The 16,223-nt window shown below is 51.4% G+C and overlaps 1 protein-coding gene across 2 annotated transcripts in view; it reads left to right on the top strand.

The window, feature by feature from the left end:
• LOC116322258 (semaphorin-6D-like) overlaps window positions 1–16,223 on the top strand; it is a 103,367-nt gene that overhangs the window by 55,162 nt on the left and 31,982 nt on the right. For both annotated transcript variants that reach the window (XM_039605599.1, XM_039605598.1), the window contains 12 exons: window positions 413–469; window positions 546–647; window positions 3,113–3,203; window positions 3,436–3,558; window positions 3,971–4,059; window positions 5,969–6,058; window positions 6,131–6,258; window positions 7,130–7,261; window positions 7,349–7,504; window positions 9,377–9,550; window positions 9,624–9,764; window positions 10,891–10,968. In XM_039605599.1, the coding sequence (XP_039461533.1) occupies window positions 413–469; window positions 546–647; window positions 3,113–3,203; window positions 3,436–3,558; window positions 3,971–4,059; window positions 5,969–6,058; window positions 6,131–6,258; window positions 7,130–7,261; window positions 7,349–7,504; window positions 9,377–9,550; window positions 9,624–9,764; window positions 10,891–10,968 (1,361 nt within the window). The remainder of the gene's footprint in view (window positions 1–412; window positions 470–545; window positions 648–3,112; window positions 3,204–3,435; window positions 3,559–3,970; window positions 4,060–5,968; window positions 6,059–6,130; window positions 6,259–7,129; window positions 7,262–7,348; window positions 7,505–9,376; window positions 9,551–9,623; window positions 9,765–10,890; window positions 10,969–16,223) is intronic.

The following is a 16,223-nucleotide window of genomic DNA, read 5'->3' as shown; positions in this document are numbered from 1 at the left end:
CATTTTCTGGCTTGGCATCAAACCTGTTGACGCTGCCTCTGATGCAGGCTGAGTGTGAGTGAAACGATGCTCAGCTGTGTGTTCGCTGCGAGGCTGCACGCTGAGGCGTGCTGTTTCTATTTTAAAACCCAAATCAGCCCAAATAGGTCGCATTTTTCTCAGCCAGAGCGGAGTGATGACTCAGCAGCAGAGAAGTGAAGCATGCTGGGTTTTAGCAGGTCTCAGGCGTAGAACATCGGCTCCTGATGGAGAGCGTGAAAAGGTGCCGTAGCTGTTTTGGTGTTGGGGTTGAGACTGAGGTTTGTGTGCGTGAGCTGTTCCCGAATGCTCCGCCTCCTCGCCCGTCTAATCAAACCTCTGTTCCCCACATGCTGAGAAAATGACGCCCTCACTTCCTCTTCCTGTGTTTCAGAAGCTGACGTGGAAGTCCAACGACGTCAGCAAGTGCACGGTCAGAGGGAAGAACAGCGTGAGTTCACCTCCACCTCTGCTTCTGCTGCTCCGTCACTTTTCCTCACAGTTCTAACTCTGCCTTTGTGTTCCAGGACGAGTGCTACAACTACGTGAAGGTGTTGGTTCCCCGAAACGACGAGACGCTGTTTGCCTGCGGGACCAACGCCTTCAACCCGACCTGCCGAAACTACAAGGTGAGCTTCAGAGGGCGTGCTTGGGGAGAGGGCGTGCTCGGAGAGGGCGTGCTCAGACAGAGGGCGTGCTCGGAGAGGGCGTGCTCAGACAGAGGGCGTGCTCGGTGAGAGGGCGTGCTCAGAGAGAGGGTGTGCTCGGAGAGGGCGTGCTCAGACAGAGGGCGTGCTCGGTGAGAGGGCGTGCTCAGAGAGAGGGCGTGCTCGGTGGGTGGGCGTGCTCGGTGGGAGGGTTTTAAAGAACTGCGTTGTGCCTCTCCTTCTGCAGCTCAATATTAAATTCGATAGCTTTTAAACTGCAGCGTGTGGGAGTTCCTCCAGCCCAGAGAGCGCGCTCTTAATTAGACTTTAATTTTATTAATTTTCTGTCACGTATTTGGCTGCGTGTGGATTATGAGACAGTCGATCATTAAGCAAAGGCAAGCTCATTTTTCCCCTCTTCAGCTTTTTCTGCTGAGTGTGCGAGGGCTGAATTAAAGCCATCCCAATGAGACGTGTTCACCGGATCCTTTCACACAGTCCTGCACGGACATCAAACCCACTTTACATGGACAGCCCACTGTGACCTTCACTGGACCGGACCAGTGAAACTCCCCCTCCTGTCACAGTCAGTCAGATATGTGAATGTCAGAAGAAGAAGAAGCCGTTTCTGTTTCGTACATGCTGAAGAAATAAACGTGTAAACTAGGAGAGAAGGATCTGTGCGCTCGTTGGCCAGACTGTCCTGTAAATATAAAACAGGAAGTTGTTGTTTGTTCACGGATCGTGTGCTTCCCCCGCTGTTGATCCACTTTAAAAAACAGATTTCTAAAGCAGACAGTCAAACAACAGCAGCTTTTATCTACTACGTAATTACTTTAGTGGGTGATGAAAGTCCTCAGAGAAGAGCTGTATGAGCCGTAAGAGCAGTTTATCTAAACTATCAGGGTGAGGGGCTATGGCTGCGAGCTCTCTGTGAGGTCACAGCTCAGTGGGCTCGTATCAGCATCTAGGTTCAAGTGTGGAATCACTGAGCGAGTGGATGTCGGGTGGGGTGGCACGATGGTGTGCGTTTAGATGTCAGGCAGTTGGATGTTGTGCGGTTGGATGTATCCATGTGTAATAATGAGTGAAGGACTAATGAAAGGACCAATCACAGCTCAGTGGTGAGAGCGCCATCCTGCTGCTTCTGGACGTGAGTCATTCTGACATGAACTGAAGGTAATGACTTTGATATTTTGCCAGTTATTATTTTTAAATGTTTAATTTTTTAATTCCAGTCAGTTAAATGGAGCCGTGCTTCCTGCTGAGCGCTGCTGTGACTGATTACCACAGTCGCATAAAGTGAGCGCAGCCTTTGTTTCCCATCACTGTTTCCTAACAACTCGCTGCTGTGTCTGAGTGCGTCTGTTCTCTCCGTGCCCATTATCCTCTCAGCCGCTCAGCTCCCCCCGCCGTCACCAGCGTCGGGTTAATGAGCGCAGAGTTGACATGACGGCGTTCCCTGGATCCTAATTGAAAGTGTCAGGTGGATCGGGACGCCTTCTCGAGACGTAACGCGACACTTTCACAACAAAAGCCACAATTTCAGGTGTCAATCCAGAACTGCGCTCTTTTTTTGTTTCATCACGCCGCCGTGCCGCTGCGGTTTGATTGACAGCCGATGACCCCATTTAGCAGAAGCTTTGTGTGCTTTCAAACCGCCGGCGGTGAGAAGGAAACCTGCTCACCCGAAGCTCACAGAGCGCTCTGTTCCCCTGGGAGGAGCTGAGCAGGCGGCCCCTCTGACACGCGGCGCTTTCATCATCCAGCAAAGAGCAGTTTTGTTAGCGAGGACACGGAAACGCCTTCATCCTCTCACTGCACTGAAACAGCCAATCACCTCAAGCTTTAGCACAGGTGCCCTGAAGGCTCATTTCCCGCTCCAGGCTTTCATGCTGGGACTCACTCAGGCCAGCTTTGCATGTTTCACAGTTCAGAATAAGCTCTGATCCTGGAGCTGGTGGTTGTAAGACGACGTCGCTGTAATTAAAGGTTGATGTGAGGATGACTCAGCGAGGCTCCTACTCTTCCTCTGCTGAGCTGGGGGAAGAGGAGATATGCAGTTGGCTGGAGGGAGGAGTCAGTCTGCGCCGCGGCGTGATGGCGAGGGAGGTGGATAAAGTGTTGAAGAGAGAGGGAGGGTTGAGCAGAAAGGTCAGCGCATGGAGTCAAAGATGGCGGCAGCGGCGCCCCGAGGCCTGCAGACAGGTGGATTTATGACAGTGATGTACAAGGCGAGCGCTCTCAGCTCGCTACGACATCATCAGTACAAAAAGGAACTCATTATACATTATGGAGTCAGGCTACCACGGCAGGCAGGTCAAAGGTCACGGCCTGCTCAGCTGATCTGTGCTGTCATAGACGAGGGAGTCACAGGATGCTTGCTGATGTCTCTTGTCTGGGATTTGTAGTTTAATCTGTATTTTTACTTTGCCCCGCCCACTCAGATGACCTCACTGGAGCAGGTCGGGGAGGAGGTGGTGGGTCAGGCTCGCTGTCCCTTCGAGTCCGGTCAGTCCAACGTGGGACTGTTCGCTGGTGAGTCGACTGTAACTGGGTCAGCGGCGTTTCTATACCAGCACACACACAGGAAAATTAGAATGTGGTTTCTGTTGGAGCTCCTGATCAATAATCACAGCGATCAATAACAAAGGTTATTGACTGATGGTGTTTGATGTTTGGAGATCAAACAGGTGTGCTTCTTTTCAGTCTGTACTTTTTTATCATCCCGTGTAAAAATGTGACGTTACACACCTGCCATGTTTCTCAGGTGGAGACTTCTACTCGGCCACCATGACGGACTTCCTGGCCAGCGACGCCGTCATCTACAGGAGCCTGGGCGAGGGCCGCCCCGTCCTCAGGACCGTCAAATACGACTCCAAGTGGCTGCGAGGTGGGTCACAGCTCCATCGCTCGCACGTTTGGACGTCGTGTAGTTTGTTATCGCACGTAAACACGAGGGTGTCGTTTATATTGGCTGACGTCTCGCACGGCTCACGTAAACCTGCTGAAGCCGAGGCTCACTGTGAGCCTGCTGAGGCCATCCGCATACTTCTGCTGTGGTGAATCTCACCTGCACGCCACAAAGCCGAGGGTGACAGCATCTGTCCCCGGATGTGACACGTTCCTGTGATCAGAGTAAACGCCGCACGCGTGAGCCGATCAGAGGACTGTGCAGTGGCTGTAGTGTGACGGTGCAGTGAAAGCAGCTGTTATCAGCTGTAACCATGGTGATGAGCTGACGCCCAGAGCGAAGGTGACACGTGACAGACGTGGTCGCTGATTAATCTGTCCTCTCCCTGCAGAGCCGCACTTCCTGCACGCCATCGACTACGGGAACTACGTCTACTTCTTCCTGAGCGAAATCGCAGTGGAGTACACCACGCTGGGCAAGGTACCCCTGTGTGTGTGTGTGTGTGTGTGTGTGTCCGTCTGTAGGTGTGTGTGTCTGTCTCTCTGTCTGTAGGTGTGTGTGCGTGCGTCTGTCTGTAAGTGTGTGTGTGTCTGTCTGTCTGTAAGTGTGTGTGTGTGTGTGTCTGTCTGTCTGTAAGTGTGTGTGTGTCTGTCTGTAAATGTGTGTGTGTGTGTGTGTGTGTGTGTGTGTGTGTCTGTAGGTGTGTGTGTCTGTCTGTCTGTCTGTCTGTAGGTGTGTGTGTGTGTGTGTGTCTGTAGGTGTGTGTGTGTCTGTCTGTCTGTAGGTGTGTGTGTCTGTGTCTGTAGGTGCGTGTGTGTCTGTGTCTGTAGGTGCGTGTGTGTGTCTGTGTCTGTAGGTGTGTGTGTGTCTGTCTGTCTGTCTGTCTGTAGGTGTGTGTGTGTGTCTGTAGGTGTGTGTGTCTGTGTCTGTAGGTGCGTGTGTCTGTCTGTGTCTGTAGGTGTGTGTGTCTGTGTCTGTAGGTGCGTGTGTGTGTCTGTCTGTAGGTGTGTGTGTGTGTGTGTGTCTGTAGGTGTGTGTGTGTGTGTGTGTCTGTCTGTAGGTGTGTGTGCGTGTGTGTGTGTGTGTGTCTGTCTGTAGGTGTGTGTGCGTGTGTGTGTGTGTGCGTGTGTCTGTAAGTGTGTCTGTCTGTCTGTCTGTCTGTAGGTGTGTGTGCGTGTGTCTGTCTGTAAGTGTGTGTGTGTCTGTCTGTCTGTAAGTGTGTGTGTGTGTGTGTGTGTCTGTAGGTGTGTGTGTGTCTGTGTCTGTAGGTGTGTGTGTGTGTGTCTGTAGGTGTGTGTGTGTCTGTGTCTGTAGGTGTGTGTGTGTGTGTCTGTAGGTGCGTGTGTGTGTGTGTCTGTCTGTCTGTAGGTGTGTGTGCGTGTGTGTGTGTGTGTGTGTGTGTGTGTGTCTGTCTGTCTGTAGGTGTGTGTGTGTGTGTGTGTGTGTGTGTGTGTGTGTCTGTGTCTGTAGGTGTGTGTGTGTCTGTGTCTGTAGGTGCGTGTGTGTGTCTGTGTCTGTAGGTGTGTGTGTGTGTGTGCGTGTGTCTGTAGGTGTGTGTGTGTGTGTCTGTGTCTGTAGGTGTGTGTGTCTGTGTCTGTAGGTGCGTGTGTGTGTCTGTGTCTGTAGGTGTGTGTGTGTGTGTGTGTCTGTCTGTAGGTGTGTGTGTGTCTGTAGGTGTGTGTGTGTGTGTGTGTGTGTGTGTGTGTCTGTCTGTCTGTCTGTCTGTAGTAGGTGTGTGTGTGTGTGTGTGTGTGTGTGTGTCTGTAGGTGTGTGTGTCTGTCTGTCTGTAGGTGTGTGTGTGTGTGTGTGTGTGTCTGTAGGTGTGTGTGTGTCTGTCTGTCTGTCTGTAGGTGTGTGTTTGTGTGTGTGTGTCTGTAGGTGTGTGTGTCTGTCTGTAGGTGTGTGTGTGGGTGTGTGTGTGTGTGTCTGCAGCTGTGTGCGTGTGTGTGTGTCTGTAGGTGTGTGTGTGTGTGTGTGTCTGCAGCTGTGTGTGTGTGTGTGTCTGTAGGTGTGTGTGTGTGTGTCTGTAGGTGTGTGTGTGTGTGTCTGCAGCTGTGTGCGTGTGTGTGTGTGTGTCTGTAGGTGTGTGTGTGTGTGTCTGTAGGTGTGTGTGTGTGTGTCTGCAGCTGTGTGCGTGTGTGTGTGTGTGTCTGTAGGTGTGTGTGTGTGTGTGTGTGTGTGTGTGTGAACCTCTCACAGTAAAGACACTGTTAGTCAGGCTTCGTGTGGTTGGCTGTTCAGTTAGTTTCTAATTTTGTATTCTTTCATTTGAAGGAGGAGTGGTGATGTCACAGGAAATTTATGCATTGATCATCGCCGTGGCGTGCTGGTGGTTTAATGACCCGCCTCGCACTGATGGAGTTAACCTGTTCTCTCGCCCGTCTGCAGGTGGTGTTCTCTCGGGTGGCCCGGGTCTGTAAGAACGATAACGGGGGATCTCCTAGAGTTCTGGAGCGATACTGGACGTCCTTCCTGAAGGTAGCGAACACGCCGTGGCGCAGCGCCGAACTTTACCTGTCTGTGTCTCATCACTCTGCTCGTGTGCTTCAGGCTCGGCTCAACTGCTCGGTGCCCGGAGACTCCTTCTTCTACTTCGACGTGCTCCAGTCGCTCACCAACGTGCTGCAGATCAACCAGAGACCCGCTGTGGTCGGAGTCTTCACCACGCAGGCCAACAGGTACGCTGCTGTGAGGGGCGGAGTCTGATTAAGCTCAGAGCTAACGCGTTTGGAGAAGGAGGTGAGAACACTTTGGTGTGTTTTCAGGAAGAAGTCCTCAGTAAACGTGTGCACACTGGGAGCGAGCAGGCGGGTTTTAGAAGATGAGTTATTGGGCTGTTATTTTGGGAAGGCGGGGCTTTTGGAGAGGTGGATTTGTGTTTGTGGAGCTCTTCAGTGTTTGTGATGGATGTCACACCTCTGAGGACGTGCTCTTGGATGAGCCGGGGACGAGCCGGGGACAACCAGGGGACTTCAGGAAGTTTAGGAGAGGGCGTCGCTGGGAGGGTGGAGATGTGAAAGTGTTACTGGAACGTTTTTTCTAATCTTCGTGCTGCATGATGTCATAGTGAAATGACGCATGGTCATATAAGGCACCCAGAAGCCCCGCCCACCTGCTGTTGAAAATTTTTCAGGACGGTGGGCTTAAAGTGGGAGGAGCTTAAACAGCTTGAAGGATTATTCTGAACTGTGATTCATGCAAAGCTGCTCTGGGCCCGTTAAGATGGGAGCAGCGTGCTGGTGAGTGGACCAGTTTCCACGTTTTCGCGCTGGACATCTCCCGCCGCTCCCCGCCCTCCTCACATTTATTCACAGAGCTGTAGCACTCGCGGTGACTGACCTCATTAGTCGCGGCGCAGCGTTCGCCCTCTCTCAGCGAGCTGTCTGGATGATTTGAGGTTGGACTGAGCGGTGAGTCGGTGGCGTGCGACAGTTTGGGTTTGTGGGCTGAACTCGTATCGTCTCCGCTCCATGAGCATCAGTGTTGATTATAGTGTTTGTGATTGGTTGGACGGAGGTCTGCTGACTCGTGCGGTCCGTCTCTCTCCAGTATCCCCGGCTCGGCCGTCTGTGCCTTCTACATGGACGACATCGAGAAGGCGTTTAACGGGAAGTTCAAAGAGCAGAGGACCAGCGACTCCTCCTGGACTCCCGTACCCGACGAGCAAGTTCCCAGACCGAGGTGAGGACTAAGTCCCGGTTTGCTTTCAGTCCTGCTTACTTAAACCCAATTAGCTCAGACGTGTCTGCTTCATTCTTTAATGTCCAGGCCCGGTACGTGTGCAGGCGACGGCTCTGCTTCAGAATACAAATCGTCTGTTCAGTTCCCGGATGAGACGCTGACCTTCATCAAGTCGTATCCTCTGATGGACGAAGCTGTTCCCTCCGTCAACGACCGGCCCTGCTTCACCAGGACGTCCAGCAGGTAACAGCGATGGTTCAAATCCCAGAAGTGCTCTGATTGGTCAAATCTTATTGAGCTTCACTTCAGAGAATGATCACAGCCAGAGCTCAGGTTACCATGCCGACTCACGTTCCTGATGCAGGTGGAAGCTGATGTGTGAAAGTGTTTCAGTAAACCTCTGTTCACGTTTCAGCTTCAGCTGTGTTGGAGGCACCGCGTGGTCACAGTGAGTCCAGTATGTGAGATTCTGGTCCTCAAAGCTCAGCCACCCTCAAAAAACTGTGTTTTTGGCCGTAAATGAAGCCTGCGAGCTGATTCCAGCTGGTTTCATTACCTCTTTTACCAAAATTAAAAATTATATTGCTGCTGATGTTTTATTCTTAGTTTTTCTTATTTGTATTTGAGGTGAACTGGTGTTGTGCTGCTGGAGCCATAATTTCTCCTCCAAAGGATTAATAAAGTCTGTTCTAGTCTTCTATTGTATTCTGTCACACGATGCAACAGGAAAGTGATCTGCAGCGTTAAATAACCAAGCCGGTGAACTGTGGAGCCATCACAAGCTCCCTCACTGTTGAGATGAGTTTGGGAGTCATGGCAGCTCTTAGAGGTGCCGCCTCCACCGTCCCCACCCAGTGCCTGGAGGATAATCATCGGTATCAGCTCTGATTAGTCGCTGGCTCACAGGAAGTTCTCGCTCTGGCGGCTCTGAAAATCTCTGACCTTATTAATCTATGTCTGCAGGTTTCAGATAAGTTTCTGATGGATTGTAATTATCAATCTGGAATAGGAATCAGGCTCTTAATTCTGTGTATGAATTAGCCTTCACTCCGAAACGCTCCGAGCCACCGGGCAGCGCAGACCTGCTCGCTCTGTTATGTAACATCAACCGCTTCAGTCGAGCAATCAGACAGCTGATCATGTACATCTGTGTCTGCTGTGGTGCTGCTTTCACATACCAACAGTCTTTGTGACTTTGTGATTCAGTAACAGTTCGAAACAGAAAGGAACCCTCTGTGGTTAAATCAAGGTCCCCAGAGGATGTTTCATGTCTTTATTCACTCCAATAATTTTCATTCACACTGATGCTTGACAGGCTTGAGCTTTATCCTGAGCTTATATGAAACTTAAAAGGTTCCACTTCCTTTGACTGAGGACAAGGGAACCTTTGTGTTTGTGTTCCCAGACTCTGATGGACGCCCTGCACTGAGAAGAAACCGTCTGTGTTTCCTTATTTTTATGTTTTCTTTCAGCGTTTGGTCACGTTTGAAGTAAAGCGTCCTGGTATAGAGAATATTTCTCTGTCTGACTAATACTCAGGGTCTGAAGGAATGCAAACACCGTTAACATGCTCAAACCTCAGAAACACCAAACAAACACATACAAAATAAAAATTATCCAGAAATTCATTTCAAGGGCAAGATCCCGGATTAGCCCCCAATTGTGTCAGAGAGGAGGAGCTGTGTGAAGCTGTGAGGCAAAGATGTCACTTTATTGTTGTTATTGTTGCACATCCCTGCCGCATGGCCAGTTTGAACTGTTTTAATAGCAGCAGGATGAAAAGTGTTCACGGACCGTGTCAGTAAACAAAATCTGCCTATTTTTAAAGCAGTTATACCAAAAATGTGTTTTTAATTTAAAATATCACCCAGCCACGGCAGAAATACTACTTCGGGTCGCAGATGTTAAAGGCTGCGGTTCATCTGAAAGTTGGTCTGTTTCAGTGATGAGAAGCAGCCCAAACCCTGAACCTCACTCTGGGTAGGGTCATGGTGAGGGAATGAAGGCCCTCCTCCTCACACCCTCGCTCAGAATCACAAGCTCATCAGAGTAAAGAAAAACTGTGTCTGAATTCCCTCGGCAGGGAAAAGATTTCATCTTCTCTCTTCCTCGTAGGTCCAAGTTGACCCAGATTGTGGTGGATGTTTCTGCTGGGCCTTACAAGGACCGGACGGTGATGTTCCTGGGCTCAGACGATGGGCGAGTCTTGAAGGTTTTGGCCAGCACCCATCCAAATGACAGCTTTGGATCCAAACTGCTGGAGGACATCGACGTCTACAACCCATCCAAGTAAGACGTGCTTCTGAGGACGGGCGAATCCTCCCGTTCCTCTGTTTAACCGACTTTCTCTGTTTGTGCTCAGGTGCAACGTTCAGGGTCAGGAGGACAGGAGGGTTCTGGGCCTGGAGCTCGATAAGGACCATCACGCCTTATTTGTGGCGTTCAGCAGCTGTGTGATCAGAGTGCCGCTCAGCCGCTGCGCCCAACATGGAGTCTGCAAAAAGTACGAAATCTCAGACTTGCTGCGAGTCTGGTTTTATTTCATTGGTTTGGATTTCAGCTGCCTGAAACGGCCTCACTCTGATAACCCTGAAACATCCAGAGAGATTAGAGCTGAGGTACGAAGCTTCATTCGGAAACATGGTGAATATGTCAGTGAGTGCTCGAGACAACGGAGACGAGCCCAATCAGTTAAACATGGAGGAGAAGAAGACGACGAAGAGATGGAGCCCGCTGCTAAATTAGAGCCCATTCATCACTGTGCAGACACACACACACACACACACACACACACACACACACACACACACACTCTCTCTCTCTCTGGCTCTTTTTAATTACTGAGCAGGATCAATGAGTGCCAGCTCGTGTGATGTGTGAACACAGCTGCAGCGTATGGAGGCTTCCACCAGCTGTCTCCATCATGGAGACACTAACAAAGACGTTCCACTCTCCTCCTCTTCCTCTTCCTCCGCCTTCTTCTTTTCCTTCTTTGATGTGACGTGGTCTCCTCCAACAGTTCAGGGATCTGGAAGATGAGCAGATCTGAAGGTGTTTGCTGAAAGACTTTCCTAAAGGTTTAGGACAGGGGTGTCCATCTCCAGGCCTCGAGGGCCGGTGTCCTGCAGGTTTTAGATCTCACCCTGGGTCAGCACACCTGAATCACATGATGAGTACATTACCAGACCTCTGGAGAACTTCAAGACATGTTGAGGTCATTTAGCATTTGAATCAGCTGTGTTGGATCAAGAACACGTCTAAAACCTGCAGGACACCGGCCCTCGAGGCCTGGCGTTGGACACCCGTGTTTTAGGGGATGATTAGCCAGCGACATTTAAAGCTCTCCCTGCTGCTCTGGAGGTGTTCTCAGAGCAGCAGGGAGACTCGTCTAACCGCATGCATGAAAGTTTATTCAGTGTGCAATGAAAAAGCTGCAGCTCTGTTTCAGGTGGAGCTACCTGGACAGGAAGTGGGAGTAAATGAAGAGCTTGGATGTTTGCCAGCTGCATGGCGGGGTGTGAGTGCGGTGATGTGTCACGCACGTTCAGACGGCGGGGCGTGACTGAGTGATGAGGAAGAGCACGTCGGCCCAAACTCTAACTGCTCCTCTTCCTCTCCTCCCTCTGCAGAGCCTGCCTGGCCTCTCGTGACCCATACTGCATCTGGCTTCGGACCGGGAGCTGCGCCAACGTTGCGCCGGGTTTCAAGTACGTATTATTTCCTGTTTCTGTGTCTGTGCCGCTCAATCTCTTCCTTTTCTTTGCTCCGCCTCCTCTCAACCTCCAATCCAATCCAACAGCTAATAAAGCTCTGATGGCTCGAGCCGTATTTCTGCCCGCCTCGTACATCACGGATGTCGCCTCTCCGCCAGAGAGAGGACGGCGGGGAAACGTGGTGCCTGCACCATGTTCGTGTAAATCTGTGCCTGTAAAAGTTGGCAGGAGTTGAGCTGCTCGTTCTCTCAGAGAAATCAGGTGATTTACTCCGTCCGCTTCCCTCAAACACTTCCTGTTTCACCTCATCGCACAGGTGAAACAGGAAGTGTGTTGACCTTTGAACCAGTGACAGCCTCTCAGGCTGCGTTCACACCGAACGCGATAGAGGCGAGCGAAAACGCCCTAAACGCCCCTAATTTGACGCGTGCACATTCGCACCTCAACGCGTGTCCAAGAAAAACCCATCGCGCCTCAAAATTGCATCTTTCCACGCGCGTGGACCGGAAATGTGGGAGGAAGTTGTGCCAGATGTGTTGTGCTGCAGATGTCCTCTGAATAAACACATTATCTTGTTAGCGGAAAGGTATTTGTACATCAGTGGGAAAATAGCGGGACAGTAGGCGGGCTTGCTAGCTTTTGCGCGGCTTTATCGGGTCAGTCTGAAAATTAAAAAGGAGAATGAATGAACTTACCAGGTTGCCCGATCTCCTCACTTCTGTGCCTCCAAGCTCGGTCCTTTTTATTCCTGTCTCGGTAGAAGTAGCAGCTGGCATCATACAGCTCTGGGTGATTAGCCACGGCAGTGATGAGTTTTTCCTCCATACTGAATGAAGAATAAAGGGCTTTGGTTTGATCTGCCCCTGTGACCTGGTTACAGCCACGTCCACCGCCTCCTGATTGGTTGTCGGGCGCGATTTGGCGCCGGAGTTCATATTTTCCAACTCCAGCGGTTGGCGCTGATACGGGCGTGTGCACAAATGCAACACAATCTGACACGCGTGGTTTTCTTCGCGAGTCAAACGCGCCCCACGCGGTACACTGACGCGCGTTTCACGGGTTTTGGCGTTTTCACGGCGCAAATCTGCTTCCGCATGTTCGCCGGATGCGCAATCGCGTGTCATCGCGCTCTTTCCATTGACTTTACATGTACACCTGACGCTCTGGCCGCCTCTATCGCGTTCAGTGTGTGCGCACCGTCAGGCTCACAATGAAGCTGATAAAAATCAGCTGTAGTTCCTCTGATGTCCAGCAGAGGTTCTCATGAACGCGTTTGCAGGCCTCTAAGAAAACTGGTTTAGTCTATGGAGCATTGGAGCATTTGTAGTAATCTGACCAATCACACAGCTGCTGTGAGTTTGCTGTGCTACGAGGCGGAGCTCCAGGTCTGCTCAATGAACTTTGAGGGTTTTGATTGGATGATACTCACAGGTATCTGTGTGTTGGCTGGAGCCTCCTGGTGAAAAGTGTTTGCTTGCTTCTCTTAGAAACCATCATACCAGCGCCAAGGTGATGTTGTCCATCTTTTATATACAGTCTATTGCCGTTTGGGGTTTTACTTTGAAGAGTGTTTACGGTGACGTCATCATCGTTAAACTGAAGACCGAGTCGGTCTTCTGCTCTCAGCTTTGTGTCACACAGTCTGCACGCTTTCCTCACACGCCTCATGTTGTACTTTCTTTCACTCTGAAAGTGTCAGGGATTAGCTGGAAACGTCGATGCTAATTTTTCCCTTCACACTCATTTGAGTGTGTGCTCTGTAGCACCGAGCCTCCGTGTGAGTGTGTGCTCTGTAGCACCGAGCCTCTGTGTGAGTGTGTGCTCTGTAGCACCGAGCCTCTGTGTGAGTGTGTGCCGCAGGGACATCTGCTTCGCTCCAAGCACACTTCATAAGAAAGGCTGGAGTCAGGAAGCCGCTCGCCTGGGAGCAAAACGCCGGCAGGGTGTTTGCACTCCGCCTCCTCCAGCTCGTCCTGCGGCTGATTTGTTTACATCCATACAAACGTGCAGACGGGCTCGATATGTTTCAAGTGTACGACGTCATCTCATCATTTAAACTAAAATCAGTTTATCTGAGCTTTATTCAGCACAGCATACGAGGTATCATGTCACTGTGACGATGCTTACAGGCGTGTTGCCTCTGCACATACATGAGTGTAAGTTGGTCTCAAACAGTTCGTTTGTACCAGCGTGTGAAACTCAGAAACACCCTTCAGCTGCGATAACAGCTCTGCACACCAGAGGGCGCTCTGCAGCTTCCCTGCTGGCAGCACACAAACACACTGATCAGCTGATCCGAGCGGAGACACTTGTTGTGACGGTCACCAATACCTGCACACAGCAGGGGTTCAGGAAATGTTCATGTTTCATGTGTCAGAGAAGAAAACACTGGCTGAAATATTTGATTTTTGAATCGCCAGATATCGGTGTTATTGGTCAAATATCAGGCTGATCTATCGCTCTGGTATCAGACGGGTTGGAGTTTGTGGGTCTGTTTAGCCGTCGCTGTGCAGACTCGTTGCCCAGCTGCACTTCACTGTGGTCCACTCACACGCTCAGCGTCCTGAGCCGTCACACTGCAGACGCTGCAGGTGGTTATTTATGATGAGCATCATAGAGCTGACAGGAAATGATGGCGGCGATGATGGAGGCGCACACGGATGGTTTTGGTGTTTAGAGGAAGTCACACAGATGATATCTACCAACAGCAGCATGAACGACACACAGCGGGCGTTGCCATGCAGACGGAGCAGAGAGGAGGATTTAAATGGACGGGGTGAGCCGGCGGAGATGAAAAGGAGGCGAGGAAGGAAACGGAGAGCGAGGCGAAGCTGTGATGCAAGAGGTGGAAAGGAGGAAGATGAGAGAGGAGCAGCAGCACAAAGATAGAGGAACAGATCTGTGTCAGGACGACGTGCAGCCGGGTTTGTCGGAGAGATTCACGGCGCTCTGCGCTCTGACTCAGCACTTTGGTCGCCGCAGCTTTTATGAGGTTCGTCTTGTTTAAAGTCGGGGATGGACCACAGCGCTGACTCTGTGTGACGACGGTGTTTTGTAGGATGTTTAAAACGTCTTCCTGACGCGTCGTCAGCGAGGCGTTCATGTGCAGTCAGAAATGTGGACGCTGAGCATTGTTTTCAGAAGGATCAGAGAAAGAGTTTTGGTGCTGAGTCGTTCCACTCGCCTGTTTTTGTCTCATTATTTTCTCACTGCTCTGCTGAAACTGAAGCTGATGTTTTGGGCGTCTCATTGAAGCCGAAGCACGCAGAACCCTCTGCAGCCTGAACTCGGCACACCTGCCGGAGGCTGAGCTGCAGCTTCTCCTCTCAGAGGTGTTCGTGCAGAGCTGAAGGAATTTTAGCTCCTCAAACTTCTGCTGAAAAGTAACAGATTCCCTCCGGGGAGAAGAAGGGATGAGGGAAGAGGAAGTTTAGCAGCTTATATAACTCCATGTGAAGACAGAAAATGGAGAAGCAGCTGCAGAATACTAAAAAAGGACAGCAGCAGGAGGAGGAGGAGGAGGAGGCAGGTAGAGAGCCAGTTAACTGAAAACATCTGTGTGGTTTAAAATCCAAACTGAACTCAGATATTTAGAGGGCGCTCTCAGAGACGGCCACGTTCACCCGCCCACTCCGCCCTCCCCCCGTGTCAATGAGACAATCAATGAAGGATCAGTGACCCTCACAGGTCTGCCCACTTTACTGTAACAACAACTGATGTAATAAAACTACAGCAGCTGGAACAGCTGGCTGGCTCGCCCTCAGGTGGGTGATTAACGTTGCTCCTGCAGTCTGTCTGCATCTCTTATAAAAGCAGCACGGCGTGTCGGTGTGAGGCGACACGCCGTGCTGGATTGAGACCTGCTCCGTGCTCTGGCCTCCTCACGGCCCAAACACCTGGAGGAGCAGACACACCTGAGCCGGCGCCGGGTCACTGAACAGTGATGGCGTGGTGGAATGTAGGACCAGAGCGAGGGTCGGCATCATGGTGCCTACTATGTTGGGACGTGATTGACATCCCGGCTGGGAAAGGTCACATGGAGGACCGCTCATCAATGACGGGCGGCAGTGGGCGTTGCTGGCGGTGGAGGCAAGCGTGAAATTGTGCTGGAACCACATATTTATTAAAGCCAGCAGCGTTTCTGTCCTGGCCGTCAGTGTAACAGCGATGCTGTGGAAGCGCCTGCGTACACAATCGTGTTCCTCAGCCGCACAGGCCCGACCCGCCTCCACGCCATCAGCACCAAAATGCCATTCAGCATCAGCGGCGTTTTCTGGCTGACTGATGGAGTCTATTTCCATCCCCTCCTCCTCCGAGGCGCGCCCCTCTGTGTGAGCGAGGCGTTCAGGTGCCTGAGCGCGGCTGGGATTTATAGCGACCTCCTCCTGTTCTCGCTCCTCACTTACAGCTCAGCCCACGCTGGTGGAAGCTGGAGCGAGCGCGGGGGCGGCAGAGTTAGCGAAATGAAAACACGCGCAGAGGTAAATATAGAGCGACGAGGAAGCGAGAGCAAAATGTTTCATAATAAATTCAGTTTAACGAATGTTCTGCAGCGCCCGCTCCTCCATAATTCATCCAACTTTTTTGGGTGGTGTGGTTTTATCTCTCTGGCGTGCAGACGGTCTGAGCGGGGAAGGAGAGTGTGCTCGCTGTGTACACAGGAAGCTCTGCAGACACATTCCCACGTGTGACTCAAGCCTGGCCTGCAGCAGGAGAGGAGAGCGTGTGGCGGCTTACTGCTCGGGCAGCGCTGTGGGTCTGTGTGACTGAGCTTCAGTGACCTCGTGAAGCTGAGGATGATGTCAAAGGTGTTCCACCGAGGTCCACCGCGCCCCAGCTCGGCTGAATTGCTTGACGGTATCTTCGCGCCTGAGACGCCGGACGTTTCGCCGTCCTTCCCTCTCAGATGTAGTAAGAACAGGGACACAGGTGGGTGAGGGTGAGGTCACAGCGTGTTTTAGAGGCCTGCAGGTGTGTGCAGGTGACGCGTGAGGAGAACTCAGAGCTCTCGGGTGGTGTCAGGCCGCATCCATCACCTGCTGGTCGATCTCCATCAGACCGTGCAGCCGTGAACACACTGACACCGGGTGGAGGAGGTGGTCTCCGTCTCAGCTGAGCTCCTTCCTGTAGCGTTGCATTCTGGGATATGGAGTGCAGTCTTTTGAATTTTGAATTGAAATTTTATTTCAGTCAACAACAACAATAACAACAGATTATAATTTTACATAAAAGTACTCAAACAGTAACGG

The sequence above is a fragment of the Oreochromis aureus genome, linkage group 22 (assembly GCF_013358895.1).
Source record: "Oreochromis aureus strain Israel breed Guangdong linkage group 22, ZZ_aureus, whole genome shotgun sequence".
Taxonomy (NCBI): domain Eukaryota; kingdom Metazoa; phylum Chordata; class Actinopteri; order Cichliformes; family Cichlidae; genus Oreochromis; species Oreochromis aureus.
The sequence above is the reverse complement of the archived record's forward strand: the minus strand, read 5'-3'. Positions and strand labels throughout refer to the sequence as shown.